The 13,559-nt window shown below is 43.3% G+C and overlaps 1 protein-coding gene across 1 annotated transcript; it reads right to left on the bottom strand.

Annotated features, from left to right (window-relative positions):
• Positions 1-1,432: 1,432 nt before the first annotated feature.
• Positions 1,433-12,444, bottom strand: tgfb1a (transforming growth factor, beta 1a). Its single transcript, XM_085795788.1, has 6 exons — positions 10,361-12,444; positions 5,850-6,134; positions 5,503-5,734; positions 3,820-3,970; positions 2,751-2,861; positions 1,433-2,651 (listed from the first exon to the last, which is right to left on the bottom strand). Exons 1-6 carry the CDS (start codon positions 10,686-10,688, stop codon positions 2,604-2,606), a joined length of 1,155 nt encoding a protein of 384 aa, XP_085651914.1. The 5' UTR covers positions 10,689-12,444; the 3' UTR covers positions 1,433-2,603.
• Positions 12,445-13,559: the final 1,115 nt, after the last annotated feature.

The following is a 13,559-nucleotide window of genomic DNA, read 5'->3' on the forward strand; positions in this document are numbered from 1 at the left end:
GTGGAAGTGCTGGCATTTTAGAAAGACATTTTAATGATCTTGTCTCCTCCAACGAATCTCATGTTTTGCTTGTTTATTTTCAGTAATGGTTGTGTTTTCTAGGAGAGAAAAAACCTTTTAACATTCCAATTATATTTGCACTGCCAAGACAACACAGGACATATTGTGCTTGAGCACCATTAAAAATGAATACCTGGCATGAGATCTGTCTGAATCATTTCGAGAGGTGAGACAAAGGGGGATTTAATTATGCTGATCATGTTTCATTTTACTTTGTTTATGTGCCTTTGATGAGCACTTCTCAAACAAGCATTCTCTGTGTTGGCTTGCAGGAGAAAAATTCCTGCACTTTCCAAAGCAACCCTGGGTAACATGACCAGCTCTGGAACAAGACAGCACAGATCACTGTCACCTTGTTAGCAGCACAAGCATCCCCTTACTCTCAAGCACAAAGCTTATGTAAGGCATTTGACGTTGATGTGCGAGCCATGGCTGTGTGTCAGTGGGTTCAGTGTTTTCATGTGCATGTGTACAGTATGTGTGTTTAATTTTCCATGTAGTCACTGCCCTTAAGTCTGGGACTTACCAACGGGTCTGGACCTGCTCTCCTCATTCCCAATTCAGCCTCATGGGCTGCCAGTAATCCCCTGAGTACTGAAGGAGAGGGGTGTGGCTGGCAGAGTGGGGGTGGATGAGGTGCACACAGATAGTAAAAAAAAAACATGGTGTGCATCCCTCCAGGTGAAGGCAGTACCACGACAGGGCCGCACGCCTGGGATTTCTGGTGTTGGCTCAGCAGGATCTGTGAAGCCCAGCAGGGTTTGCTGCTCGTCTTCAGTCAGTCTACAGTCGTCCAGTGTAAACAGGCATCCGGTGGTTGCCCAGAAATAGACCACACACACCTGGCATGCACCACGCTTTTCCACTGGTAGGTCTCTCCTGTGACGCTGGACAGTCAGTGCTAACGGCACAACCTGCTTTTGTAAAAATGTAGCATCATGTGTGTTCTGTGCATGCTGGGAGAGGTAATGAGAGACATCTCAGTAGAAATGACCTTATACTGAAAAAGTGCAACAGGAGGTGTGTGCATGCAGGTGGGGGCCCCACTCTGCAGCAAAGGCCAGTGTAGGCTGAACAACAGCCGACTCTCAGTTTCCATGTCTCATGCTCATTTCTCAATTTTACACATATTAAAGTTACATTATGAGCAAAGGTTTTTTACCTAGGCTAATCATAATGCACTGCAAATCAGTTTCCGGGTATTATTCACAATTTTATGTGCGTGCTCATTTCGTCAAATGACAACAACACACGTTATGCATGAACTGACAAGTGCAATACACACACACATACTTACACAACACAGTCCTCCGACAAGTGGAAACATAGCTTGCGGTTTTATATTGCTCACAAAATCTTCCACTCTGACATGATAATTTAACATCAATGTTTATTTCAGATTTTGAAAATATTTACAGTTACAAATTTCAAAAGGTAAGTGCACTATAAAATATGGTAAACTGAAAAAAGGGGTTTGGTTTCATTGCTTAAACAAATCAAGCTAAATTAATTTGTTGTGCAAAAAGCATTACACTTCAGATAAAAGTAAACACTTGTCCTGAAATACAAGGCACTAGATTGCCCCTAATTCACTATGGTAAAAAAAAGAGAGAGAGAGAGAGAGAAAAGAACAGCAAACATGTGTAAAACCAACACCACAACCACATCCCCTGACCCTCACCATCTAAAGGCTGGCTGTAAATCCCAAGACGGAGAAAAACATGGTGTCATCGCTTTTACAACCACTAATATTACTCATGGCTTTAACAGCTCGAGGACAAGCTGACATTCAATTATGATGAACACAAACACAGGCATTGTAAAATATCGTGTGGGTTGAACAAACAAACAAAGCAAGTGAAACTGATGGACGGTTCCTGTGATATGTTCGTCAGCTGGAGGGCAGTTCCAGCCTCAACGTCAGAGGGAATTTCCCCAGGTCGGACTGTCCCTGTGATTTTCTGCTGTCCTTATAGGTGGAGCTCTCTCCAAAAACACCTGCAGCATTATTGTCCAGGAAAACCCCACAGCCTCTGTTTTCATTCCTGGGATTTAGCACCGTTGACTATGACCTCTCTAGGAAGATGATGTGGTAAGCAGTAATGTCCCAGACATTCATCTGTAAAAACACATGTTCTTCCATCGAAGTCATTTTGGTCCTCATGTCCTTTTCCATTGTCAAACTGACACACTTTTACATGTGTATCACCTCTTTAGAAATCTGTCCATCCAACAAATAAATTAATTCATTTCAAGACAGATTTTAATACGGCAAGGAAAAATTATATACACATAAAATTATTATCTGTCTATATAAAGAAGTCAATGGTTGGATGCACCTCCAACGTGATAATGGCAGAGTTCACTGGGGGAAAGCTTGACCACAAAGATCATAAAAACGTTGAATATTTTGTTCCCCTCATCCACATTAATTGTCGTCCTCTGTATCTCTTTCAAATGCTCCTCTCTGTGGTCTCAAATATGACTTCTTCCATCTCTGTGCATGTTTGAGGGGAGGCAGAGCAGTGTGCCGTGTTGTATCTTTAGCTACACTTGCAGGACTTCACAATCATATTGGACAGCTGCTCCACCTGAAAGTAGAAAAAAGCATCTGTGAGTGTTCTCTTCACGTAAAATGTTGTGTAAACATTTCACTCACAGTAGAGGTTACTTGGCTGCAGTGTAGGTACCTTGTGTTGCCTGCCCACGTAGTAGAGGATTGGCAGTGGCTCCAGTGCCTCTGGGACACAGCAGGGTTGGGCAGAAGCTCCTGGATTGTGATGCTTGTACAGCGCCAAAATCTGTAAACCATTAATATGAAGAGAAATACAAGTAAACAAAAACGTTAGCTCAGAATTTCAACACCAACATGACACATGCTGGTGGTCCACAGTTGCGGACCACCAGTTTGATAAAAAATCCGGACGGTAGCCATTTCACTTATTTAATTGATTATTAACATTGTTAACACTAACATGCACACTGTTTATCAGAGTTTCTCTTACAGATGAATAGTTGCTGTGAATAGTTTTGCCAAGTGATATTTAAAAGGCCATTCCACTGCAATAAGACTAACAATCCAAGATAAGCATGTATTTCAGTAAAACTGTCAAATACATGATATTAATGTATGACTTCAACTGAACAACCTACGTCACACTAGCGGCCACTGTGAGGCTTTGAGCTAAATTCAGTCAGTGCCGATATTTCTCTGGTATATTTATCATGTTAATTCCTTTTGTTAGCAAGCTAACAGCAGACTGGTTAAGTGTCACTAAACACTTACGTAGTGCAGCTGGTGGGAAATTTTCATTAGTTGTGCAAGTGTTGGTCATAAACCATAGTGATTTTGACCATTTTGACCTGATCGTGGCAATGAAACTAAAAGTTAAGGGGCTCATCATCATTTTCTGGTTTAATCAATTGTTACATCTATTAAGTTCCAGGAAACTGAAAAATTCTGATCTCAAATCCCAAGAGCCCAAGGTCTTCCAGCTGTGACCGACTAACTGATTGATGTTTCAGCACTAGTTTAAATGCACTTAACAAGCCCTCACTCTCCCATTCAACACAGACATCACCACTTGATGTTTTCCAACTACTGAAGAGTGAATCAAAACAGTCAGTTCAGTAAGCAGAGAACCCGAGCAAATCAATTTGCGAGAGGGCTTTTGATCTGAGCTGAAAAACCACTCTTCTTATCCAGCCATGTAATCAGATGTAGATCATTGCACACTGCACTGAGGTGTTGCACTTTACCTGAGAGTATTTGTTTTCAGCATTCCAGATGTAGGTGCAGGATCCCATGCAGTAGTTGGCATGGTATCCTGTGGGCTTATGTATCCACTTCCAACCCAGATCTTTCCTGAAGTCAATGTACAAGCTCCGCACACAGCAGGTCTCCGTCTGGCTGCATAGGAGAAAACAGCAGAACGTCTTCTGTTAAATGTGATATGTGACGAGATGCTATTGAGAATTTAAGAGCCTGGCCGCTGTAGGAGGTGCAATTTCGAAATCAGTTTGCCTTGAGGACAGTTTTTATGTACGAATTCACACAACCCGCCAGTGTGCTCATTTCAGCTGCACTGGAGAAGTCTTCCCATCCTACACAAGGCCACTGAGAGTTAGTTATTCACTTAAATGAAAGTTTGTTTGAGCCCAGCCACCTCTTTGTCTGAGGAAAGTGACCGATCAAAGATTCAAGTGTCAGTCCAGGCCTGGTGCTCCAGTGCAGCTGTTGGAGTTTAAACCCCCTGATCCCCCTGTCCTGTCCATTTGAGTAAGTAAGATCCTGATGGCCTGGTCATCTGCTTTGCATTGTGGCTTTGGTTTGTGCTAGTGTGTTGGGAGGCCAATTGCAATATGTTTTGTCACACTAAGGTTATGTAGTTTTTTAAATTATTTCATGGGGATAAACTCAAATTTTGGTTGTCACTGCCAATGATGGTGGATGGCAATGAGCTGCTATGTTGCCAGGTGCAGCTTTAAAGGACAATTCCAGGCGAATTCAACTCTGGGGTGTATTTTCATATCATTTTAGGTCTAAAAGAATGAATCTGAAGATTTTCAGTTTAATCGCTCCTGTTTTGCGGTAGTTGCGTCTGTCCCCGCATCGCCACGGCAGCAATGAATGGGAGTGGATGTAAGTTCCGCTGTTTAGGCTGTTTCCAGCCCTCAAAGCCGCAATTTTTTCCCACAGACAGCATCAGATGGCTACTCAAACATGCACCGAGAAGTTTATTTACTTCAAGCAAGCCGACATGTTTGTAAAACTAGATCTAATTCAAAGTCTCCCGGAGTCTCGCGCGAGCCCGAAGTTGCAGTGCTGGTGTATTCAGGCGCAGTAGGAGCTACCGCTTGTGTCATAAACACAGGAATATCAACTCTTTACTTGCTTGAAGTGTACATTTTTTTCCACAGACAGCGTCAGATGGCTACTCAAAGATGCGCCGAGAAGTTTTTTTTACTTGAAGCAAGTAAAGAGTTGATATTCCTGTGTTTATGACACAAACGGTAGCTTTTCCCACTGCACCTGAACACACCGAGCACGGCAACTGGGTCTCGCGCGAGACTCCGGGAGACTTTGAATTAGATCTAGTTTTACAAACATGTCGGCTTGCTTGAAGTAAATAAACTTCTCGGTGCATGTTTGAGTAGCCATCTGATGCTGTCTGTGGAAAAAAATTGCGGCTTTGAGGGCTGTAAACAGCCTAAACAGCGGAACTTACATCCACTCCCATTCATTGCTGCCGTGGCGATGCGCGGACAGACACAACTACCGCAAAACAGGAGCGATTAAACTGAAAATCTTCAGATTCATTCTTTTAGACCTAAAATGATATGAGAATACACCCCTGAGTTGAATTCGCCTGGAATTGTCCTTTAAAAGTACCAGTGAAATAAAATACAACAGAACAATATGGTATGTGTCGGATCTCTTACGCTGTACACACGTCCGCTGTCACGGAGCGTCTTTTGCGTGTGGTGTGGTGGCTGCTGAAGTTCTGAGGGATGGACATGGTCAGGATGTAGGGTGGCTGCTGCGTCATGAGTTCCATCGGCCCTCCATCTCCCCTGCCATTTTGGAACCCAGAGATTTCAAAACTGAAGCCGGTGTCAATTGGGTCATTCCTGCATCCACAGAACAGACGCAGTTCGAAACCCTGTTCGTCCTCTGGTGAGACAGAAATGTACAACTTACAACACTGGCTCCTTTAGATGTGAAGGTAAATATCATTTGGATTTGGGATGGGTCAAAGTAAATACGAAGAGAAGTCATTATTACTCACCAGGCCCTTTAATCCATTCCTGCAGGGTCTCAGTGACATCAAAGGACAACCACTTGTCTTTCAACTTGTTTTCAACAAAGCGGGAAGCGAGGTACTTGGCCGAGGTCCCCAGACCCTGGTACAGCTCCACCCTCTGCTCACCATTTATTGCGGGTTTCTTGATGAGCATCCGCAGCTCTGCACTGGTCAGCAGGCGGTAATTGCCCACTTTCTGCCGCATCTCAGAGATGTTGAAGAGCATGGTGGCGTTTTTGGAATTTTTGATATTGCCTGTGCCATTGTTAACTGTGTGAGAAAAAACAACTATTTTAGACAAACGTGTTGTATAAAAGCATAAAGGAGAGACACATGGAAAACAAAACATACTTGTTCTATGAGCTGATCTGCTTGTTAATTAATATATCACTTCCTGATCATTTGTGTACTCCACACTGGCTGTCAATCCATTTTTCTCAAACCGACCTTGAAAAAAGATGAGGAACCACTTTTACAGAGCAATTGTGATTCAAATGTTCATTGTAGTGTGAACATATTGGTCTGTGGTCCCGTTTTTCAGAATTTCTTGTTTTGTTCAAAGCTGTAGAAACAGAAAACCACTGTCCAGCTAGATTATGTCAGAAAATGAAGACACTGGATCAGGACTCTACATGTTACACTCAAACAAACTTCACTTGACTATGCTGTTTCTCTCCTCTCCCTCTATTCTCTGATTTCATGAAAACAATATGAGGGAGACAGATTTTTTTTTTTTTTTTTTTGTGGCCATGGCAGGGCGGTGGAGCTTGTGATCATGGAGCTCTGGTGTGTTTTTGATCGTTGGAAAACCACAATTATAGTCTATACTGTAAACTTACCCTTCACACTAAAACATACTCTTGGCAAAAGAGAGTAGGACTTTTTTAACTAATGAAACATGGAAGTGGGACAAATGGGGAATAGTTCATGAAAACGGGGGTCAACGAGTTTTTTAAACCAGTTAAGATTCTTTTAGCTATTTCTGTAATAGGCCTTTATGTTTGCATACTTGGTACACACTACACTGTAATTCATTACACAAAGTACTACTTTTTTGAAAGTTAACTACATGAGAAGATATGAAAATCTTTCAGACTTGATTTTCATATTGCATTACACTGCATACACATAAATGAAATGGAACAGCCATGTTCACAGGGTTACTCAATAATCTTAACTGCAGCCAAACATTCATGTATTCCAGCTGCTGTAAAGTTGACCATAGAGAGTGTTTTGTGTTCTTTCAGTATTGCTGCCCATATTTGCAACTTTTATTCCTCAGCCTGCCCATATCAAGACAGCAGGAACATTCCCCACGCAGAGCTCGACAGAACGCAGAGCCGAGCTACTGAAGGCTTTAACACCATAAATCTAGCAGCGCTACATTACAAAGGATTAAGTCAGGCGGAGACGTGCAGAGATAAGCACAGGAAGGTGGATGATCGAGAGTGAAACACTCTGTAGAAAGGGAGACCGAGAGAAGGTGGGGGGTGTAACTGGGCAAATGCAAAGAAAACAGCAAAGTGAATACAACTTGCAGTTGTGAGGGGTGGAGGAGGAAGGGGTAGAATGAGTGGGGGTGCAAAGAAATTGGAGATGTGTATCAACAGAGCCTGGGGTCCACTGACAGTCTACTGTGTCTGAGCCTGCCAAAGCCACTCTCAAGTCCAGGAATTACTCTTTGACAGCAGCTCCAACCCTGCCTCACATACTTGTGTTGTATAGAGGATCCCGGCTGTGTCAGGATCATCCATGTCATGGCTGCTTGTGTATCATTTACCACTATGACCATCTGTGTTGTTGCTTAGGTAGTGTTTCACCCCTTGTATTGAAGCCAAAGTGAAACTGAAAAGAGCTGGTGTCGAGTGCAAGGGGAAATGAGATGACATTTTAGTGGTCCCACCCAGAGCAGAGTCAAATGTTTGGGTGTAAGAGCATGAATGGAAACACAGGGAGTCACAAATGTGTATAGTATGTGGAGAACAGTGAAGTGGCAGTGATGTACCAAGCAACACCAAGCACGGAAAGTCACCGTCTCCAGCTAGTTTAAGTGAACTCAGATAAATGTGTGAAGGGTTATAGAGAAGTGTTTACGAAACAGGAAATGATGTCACTTCCCCTAAGAAGTATATTGGCTGTAGCACCACGATTACTCTGAAGCTTTATCCTCATTTCTACTATCCAATTAAGACAGCTTGTATCGCCTCTGGCAGATGATTTCTGAACTGTTCATGTGACTGAATTACAAACAAGTGTGAAAATCTCTTCAAAAGAAGATAAGGTCTCGCTCTTCCAGACAGGGGTAAAGGTAGCACCCTAGTTTGGTGTACTAACATGGGTGTGGGTTGGATTTGTGTGTTGAATCAGGGCCTATCTGCAGGTAAGCTGGGGACAGCTGTTGTGACAGGTAGAGAGACAGCCCTGTAATTACCAGTGGGAGGAACCAGATTCCAGCAACAGGCTAAATACCTGCCTCCTTCATATGCTCAGCTCCACCTTCCAACATCCCACTTGTCGATGTCTTCTTTCCCCACCTTACCCTGTTCTACACATGGTCTCTGACCCATGATGCTACTCTTCTTCTCCAGAGATATAGCAGTTTCATTACCATGTGAATATGATATCTGGCGTAGCTTCCAAAGGAGCAATGACTTCCCTCTATAAAACAAGCTAAACCGTGTTTAATGCAAGAGGTGAATCTGTGTGGGCTTTACTGCTAACCAGCACAAGGAATTTAGCCTAATGCCCCACACAATTAGCATAATGGAGACTGAAACTATTAAGTTATAAATGCTCTGCACACAAATATGCATCCCTGTAGGCTAAAGAGGGGAATCAGTAAAGTCTGAGTCATGCAGTAAAAAGAACCGCAAACTAAAACGACCAATAGGATTGTTAATAATTATTGAAAAAAGACATGGGATTCTATTTTAATTACTTTGTTCAAACATGGAGCATCTAACACACACCCTTACATGACTGTGTTTGCAAAACAGTTTGAGCGTAGGCTAGGCCTCCACATGTCCACTTGACATTCACCTTCCTCAGTGTGTGGTGGTTGGCCCTTTTTTCAAGGAGCTACACCGCGGGTTAAGACAGTGGTGTTCTCTGGCATACCACAGAGGTAGGAAACACATGCTCCCCATGGGCACCGCTTGTACCGGACCTGAGTCACTCAAGATCTCAGTGGCCATCAGTCTGTCTTCCTTCCTGCTAAGCTGCCCTGTCACAAACATGCTGCAAACACACTGATAATAGGCTCAGGAAACCCAGCAGAGAGAAGCAAGAGGGGAGGAGAGAGAGAGAGAGAGAAAGAGAGAGAGAGACAGATAATCAAGGGCAGAGTCATGAAAATTGAATGGGAAATGATGAGGACGAAAGAGAAAGAGACATGGAGAACAGGTGACATGATTAGCAAAGGGAGAATCCAATGCTCAAGTTACAGGAACCCTCCAGTCCCTGTGGGACAGACAGACAGAGAGAGACAGAGAAAAACAGAAAATGAAAGAGAGGAGGAAACAGGGTGAGGGTGAAGGAGTACATTGCATGTCTTCTCTAATCTCATTTTTCTATTTTCCCTCCTGTTCTTTGGTTTTCATCTAAGCAGAACAAAATCATGCCCTTCATTCCCAAAGTTCTTTTGTTCTCCCTGTGCTGTTGCAGTCTCCTGAGCAGGGTCCATCCACTCAAGTCCTCCTTTTGAAGTGCGTGATAAAAGAGGGATAGTGTGGATGCCTGCCTGATGGGGTGAGGAGTATGGGCATGTAGAGAACAATGGAGTAAAGAAACAAAACCCAGAAAATATGTTTATCATAATAGTTTGAGAGTCATTGCATAATTAAAGCCAAAAAACGATTTGGCTGAACAAGCAGCTTTTGCACGCTAGCCAAACAAACAGCGCTAATAAAGCTGTAAAAATGCCGTAGATACCACGAAAGCAACATAGAGCATTAGACCAGATGCAACTCACAGTGCTGCTAACTTGTAACGCCTGTGATCTCTGAACTCTCAAGCTGCCTGAAGATGTTGGGTGGAGATCAGAAGAGGTACACATGTTGAGGGAATTTATGGACAAGATTGGAATTGACACCAGCCATCGGGCAAATGGTGATTAATTTGGGCAGGAGCCGCCAGGTTGGTGCATATCAGCGACTAATATAAGGCTAACTTATGGACAATATGGGCCAACAAAATTATGTGATACCAAGTGGATTAAAACAACACAATCTCAGATGTTTTGTTTTTGATACAATTATGTTTCAGAGTTCTCATTCAAAAGGACACCTATTGATTTCCCTGTTGATGTGTGTGTGTGTGTCTTGAGCAGTGTGCCTTACGTGCCTGTATATGTAGGAGCGTAAATCTGTCATACCATCACTTAACATTCTTAGTGCTGTAGTAAAGCCATCAGCAGCTGCCTCTGTTCTTGACAATGAGTGTTCATGTGTGTACAGTGCATGACTTATTGCTGCTCTAAGTCTGAGTCCGGTACTCACAAATGCTGAACTTGTGCAGCACCTTGGCGAAGTACTCCTCCTCCTCTTGTTCTGTGACGAAGTCAGTCTGGACCTCAGTCTGCTGCTCCTTCAGCATCTCCTTGGTGCTGTTGTAGAGGGACAACAGAGTGGAAGGGATGTCCTCGTCGTCCCCAGTCTGATCAGGCTGAGGCTCTTTTGGCAAACGCAGTTTGCTGAGGATCTGGCTCCTGATCGCCTCAATGCGCTTTTTCTTCACCATCTCCAAGTCCACTGTCTTACATGTAGACATACTACTTACGTTGCCCACCAGGTACCAAACCATAAGCGTCAGCAGTGCCAGCTTCATGGTACCAAACTGACTGCCTGTAACCACTTCTGTGCTTTGGTTTTCGGCAAATCCTCACCTCACTTCGTCTTTCACGAAGACTCCAGCCAGGGATGCTTAGCAAATAATGATTCACTCTGGGAAGAGTTGTGACTGACGCAAGGTATTAACACACCACAGAACAATTAAAGCAATGTGGAAAGTCCTGAAGCTTCTGGACTATGTGTGCCACTGCTGTCACTACTGCTGTGAAAACCACCTACGTTTTCTGACTTCCTTACATAGAAGCAGGTGGAGAGACAAACAGTGGGCAGACAGACATCGAGTGATGAACAAGCCTCTGACTCAGCCACACAGGTAACACAATGATGTCTCAGACACTGAAGTGACTCCACAGCAGAGCTGTCAAATCCTCATCCAAACCGGCACACAGACAGGGTCTCCAAGACTCAGAAGACCTCTGCGGTACCCATCAGTCCAAAACAAGCTGCCAACAGTAAAACAACAATACTACACAGAGCTGGTTCTGTACTCACAGACCCACTTGTGATTGATATTTACCAGCCTCTACTTGCAATATTGACATGAAACCAGTCTAACTGTATGCAAGTTTACTTCCACTTATCAGCTCAGTGCCGTACTGGTCAGCAGGCAGTCTCTCTCTACATGTCCCCTGAGACAAGATAATCTGAAGCAAGTTGTTCAACAGTAAATTAATGAGTGGTGTTGGCAACTTGTTTACATCCGAAACTAAAGCTTTACAATGGACACGGCTTCCTGTCCTCTTTGACCCACAAGGGCTCTTCAAAGATCTTTAAGGACTATTCTGTAAATATCTAGTGTCTAATACATCTGTTAATGTCTCTACAGAAGGCACACTAGCAATTATATGTCCTGTGCTGAAAGTGTAAAAATGGCCTTCCTATTTCTCTGTTTTTGAAGTTTGATCAGATGACCTCTGGCTTCCTTCACAGCCCAGATAAAACTCTCAGGGGCTTTGAGTGAACTCAGCGCTGATCAACTACCCACAGTGAGGGAAAAGAAAGTATAATGTACCTATTTAAACTTCTCACTTACATCAACTTTCTACAGCAGTTAGAAATCTATATAGCCAAGCCATTAAAATTATTCCCTACGGAAAACATTTAACAGACTTGTATCGCTCTCCTCTGACTACCTCTTTTTAGCACTAATAGCATGTGATCTGTGTACAGCTGCAGTTCACCAGAAATTGCTTTCAACGCCTCCGACTCATGCCTACTTCACAGAGAGAGCAGCTGTCTCTGTGTCTTCACTCTCAAACAAAATAATACAACAGTGTAACGGCTATGACATAAAACAGCAAAACTCTGTGCCTGTCAGTGACAAACTGTCCTCCTGTAACATAAGATAAAGTTTGACAAACCTTCTCTTTAAATGAGTGTACCATCCAGACACAGCAGCAGTACCGACAGCAGTAGCAAATGTAACAGTCCTTCTAAGCTCACGCTGTGTTGGGAATCAGATTGCTGTCTCGCCTGGGTCCTCTCTCCTCTCTATCCATCCATCGGTATCACCTCGTTTATGCCCTCTACAGCTCCTTCACACCTCCCCTCTCGAGCCTCCTCTGACACAACTCCCTATTCACACCTTTGTATAACTCCCTGCCTCTCTCCTTGTGAGCTCCCTCTTTCCTAGTGCTTGTCAGAGCTTGCTGGTGACAAAGTGATTTGTGGGAGCTCTGAGCTCAGCTAACTTTTCTCTGCCTCTTTCTCTCTCTCGCTCTCTCTCTCCCTCTAACTCTTCTTTTTTTCAGGTTCCTGTTACTCGTCTATTAGAGCGAGGAGCTCTCCGCCCAGGAAATGAGGGTAACGGCCGCAGTGTAAAACATCTGCTGTTTAACAGAGTTGTGTTGCCTGCCTCTTGTCCACATCAGGAAGCCATGAGCTGAACACACTGAATTACTGATTTTTAGAAGGACCAGCTCGCTCTCTCTCTCTCTCTCACACACACACTCTCTGGCCTGTCTGAGATCGGGGCAATGATGACTGACAATGTCAACAAGCCCTGCATGGCACTAGTGTCTCGCCAACCGACCGCCACATTTACCTGGTGGCTGTGAAGGTGAATGTCTGCCAGGCCGAAGAACTGAGGCACTTATGGGACAAGCTGGTCTAAAAGTAGAAGGGTGAATTTCAAGGGATGGAAAGCCAACAGGGCAGGACCGTGTGGTGCACTGCCCTTGGTCTGAATGTTTTTTAGAGGTTGGATTGTGTATTTTCAAAAGGAAGGCAGACTAAAACAAACCGGTGATGGTTTCAATCATCTTGTTTCTGTCTGAAGGATGATTCAAAGGGAAGAAATAAAGATAGTAAATTGCCATTGTAGTCTTTGGTCTTGTTTTTTATGTTTGTTTTTTTAAGGTTTTCCCCAAATGTCTTTCCCATGGATGTCTATTGTCCTCCATTCACTGGTACAGTTATAAAGAATGAGCTATTCATCTATCAGTGGAAATACATGGTGACATTTGACATGAGGAAACTCAAGGCAAAAATCCCCTAGAACAACAGCTAACCTGTAATAAGAAACAGAAAACAATGTACTGTTCAACAGTGAGAACTGCACTTTATCTCTGATTACCACCATGACAATATTGACATTAAAATGAGGGTAGCGATCAAATGTCAACAGCCAGTGCTGTAACTTGACTTGTTGTATGGCTCCATAGGATCTTTGACTGGTAAGTACTGCCACCTGATGGTCAAAGATGATATGGTATTTATAGAAGCACAAATGTTTTACCTTTTGTGGTTGACATCTGTCTTCAACCTCAAGACTTATGTTAAATATTTTGTTTATTTTTTTTTATCAGTGTTTATATTTTCATCTATATGTAATTTTTTCTTACATTAA

Source organism: Trachurus japonicus, chromosome 13 (assembly GCF_045865225.1).
Source record: "Trachurus japonicus isolate A0001 chromosome 13, Traja_1.0".
Classification (NCBI taxonomy): Eukaryota; Metazoa; Chordata; class Actinopteri; order Carangiformes; family Carangidae; genus Trachurus; species Trachurus japonicus.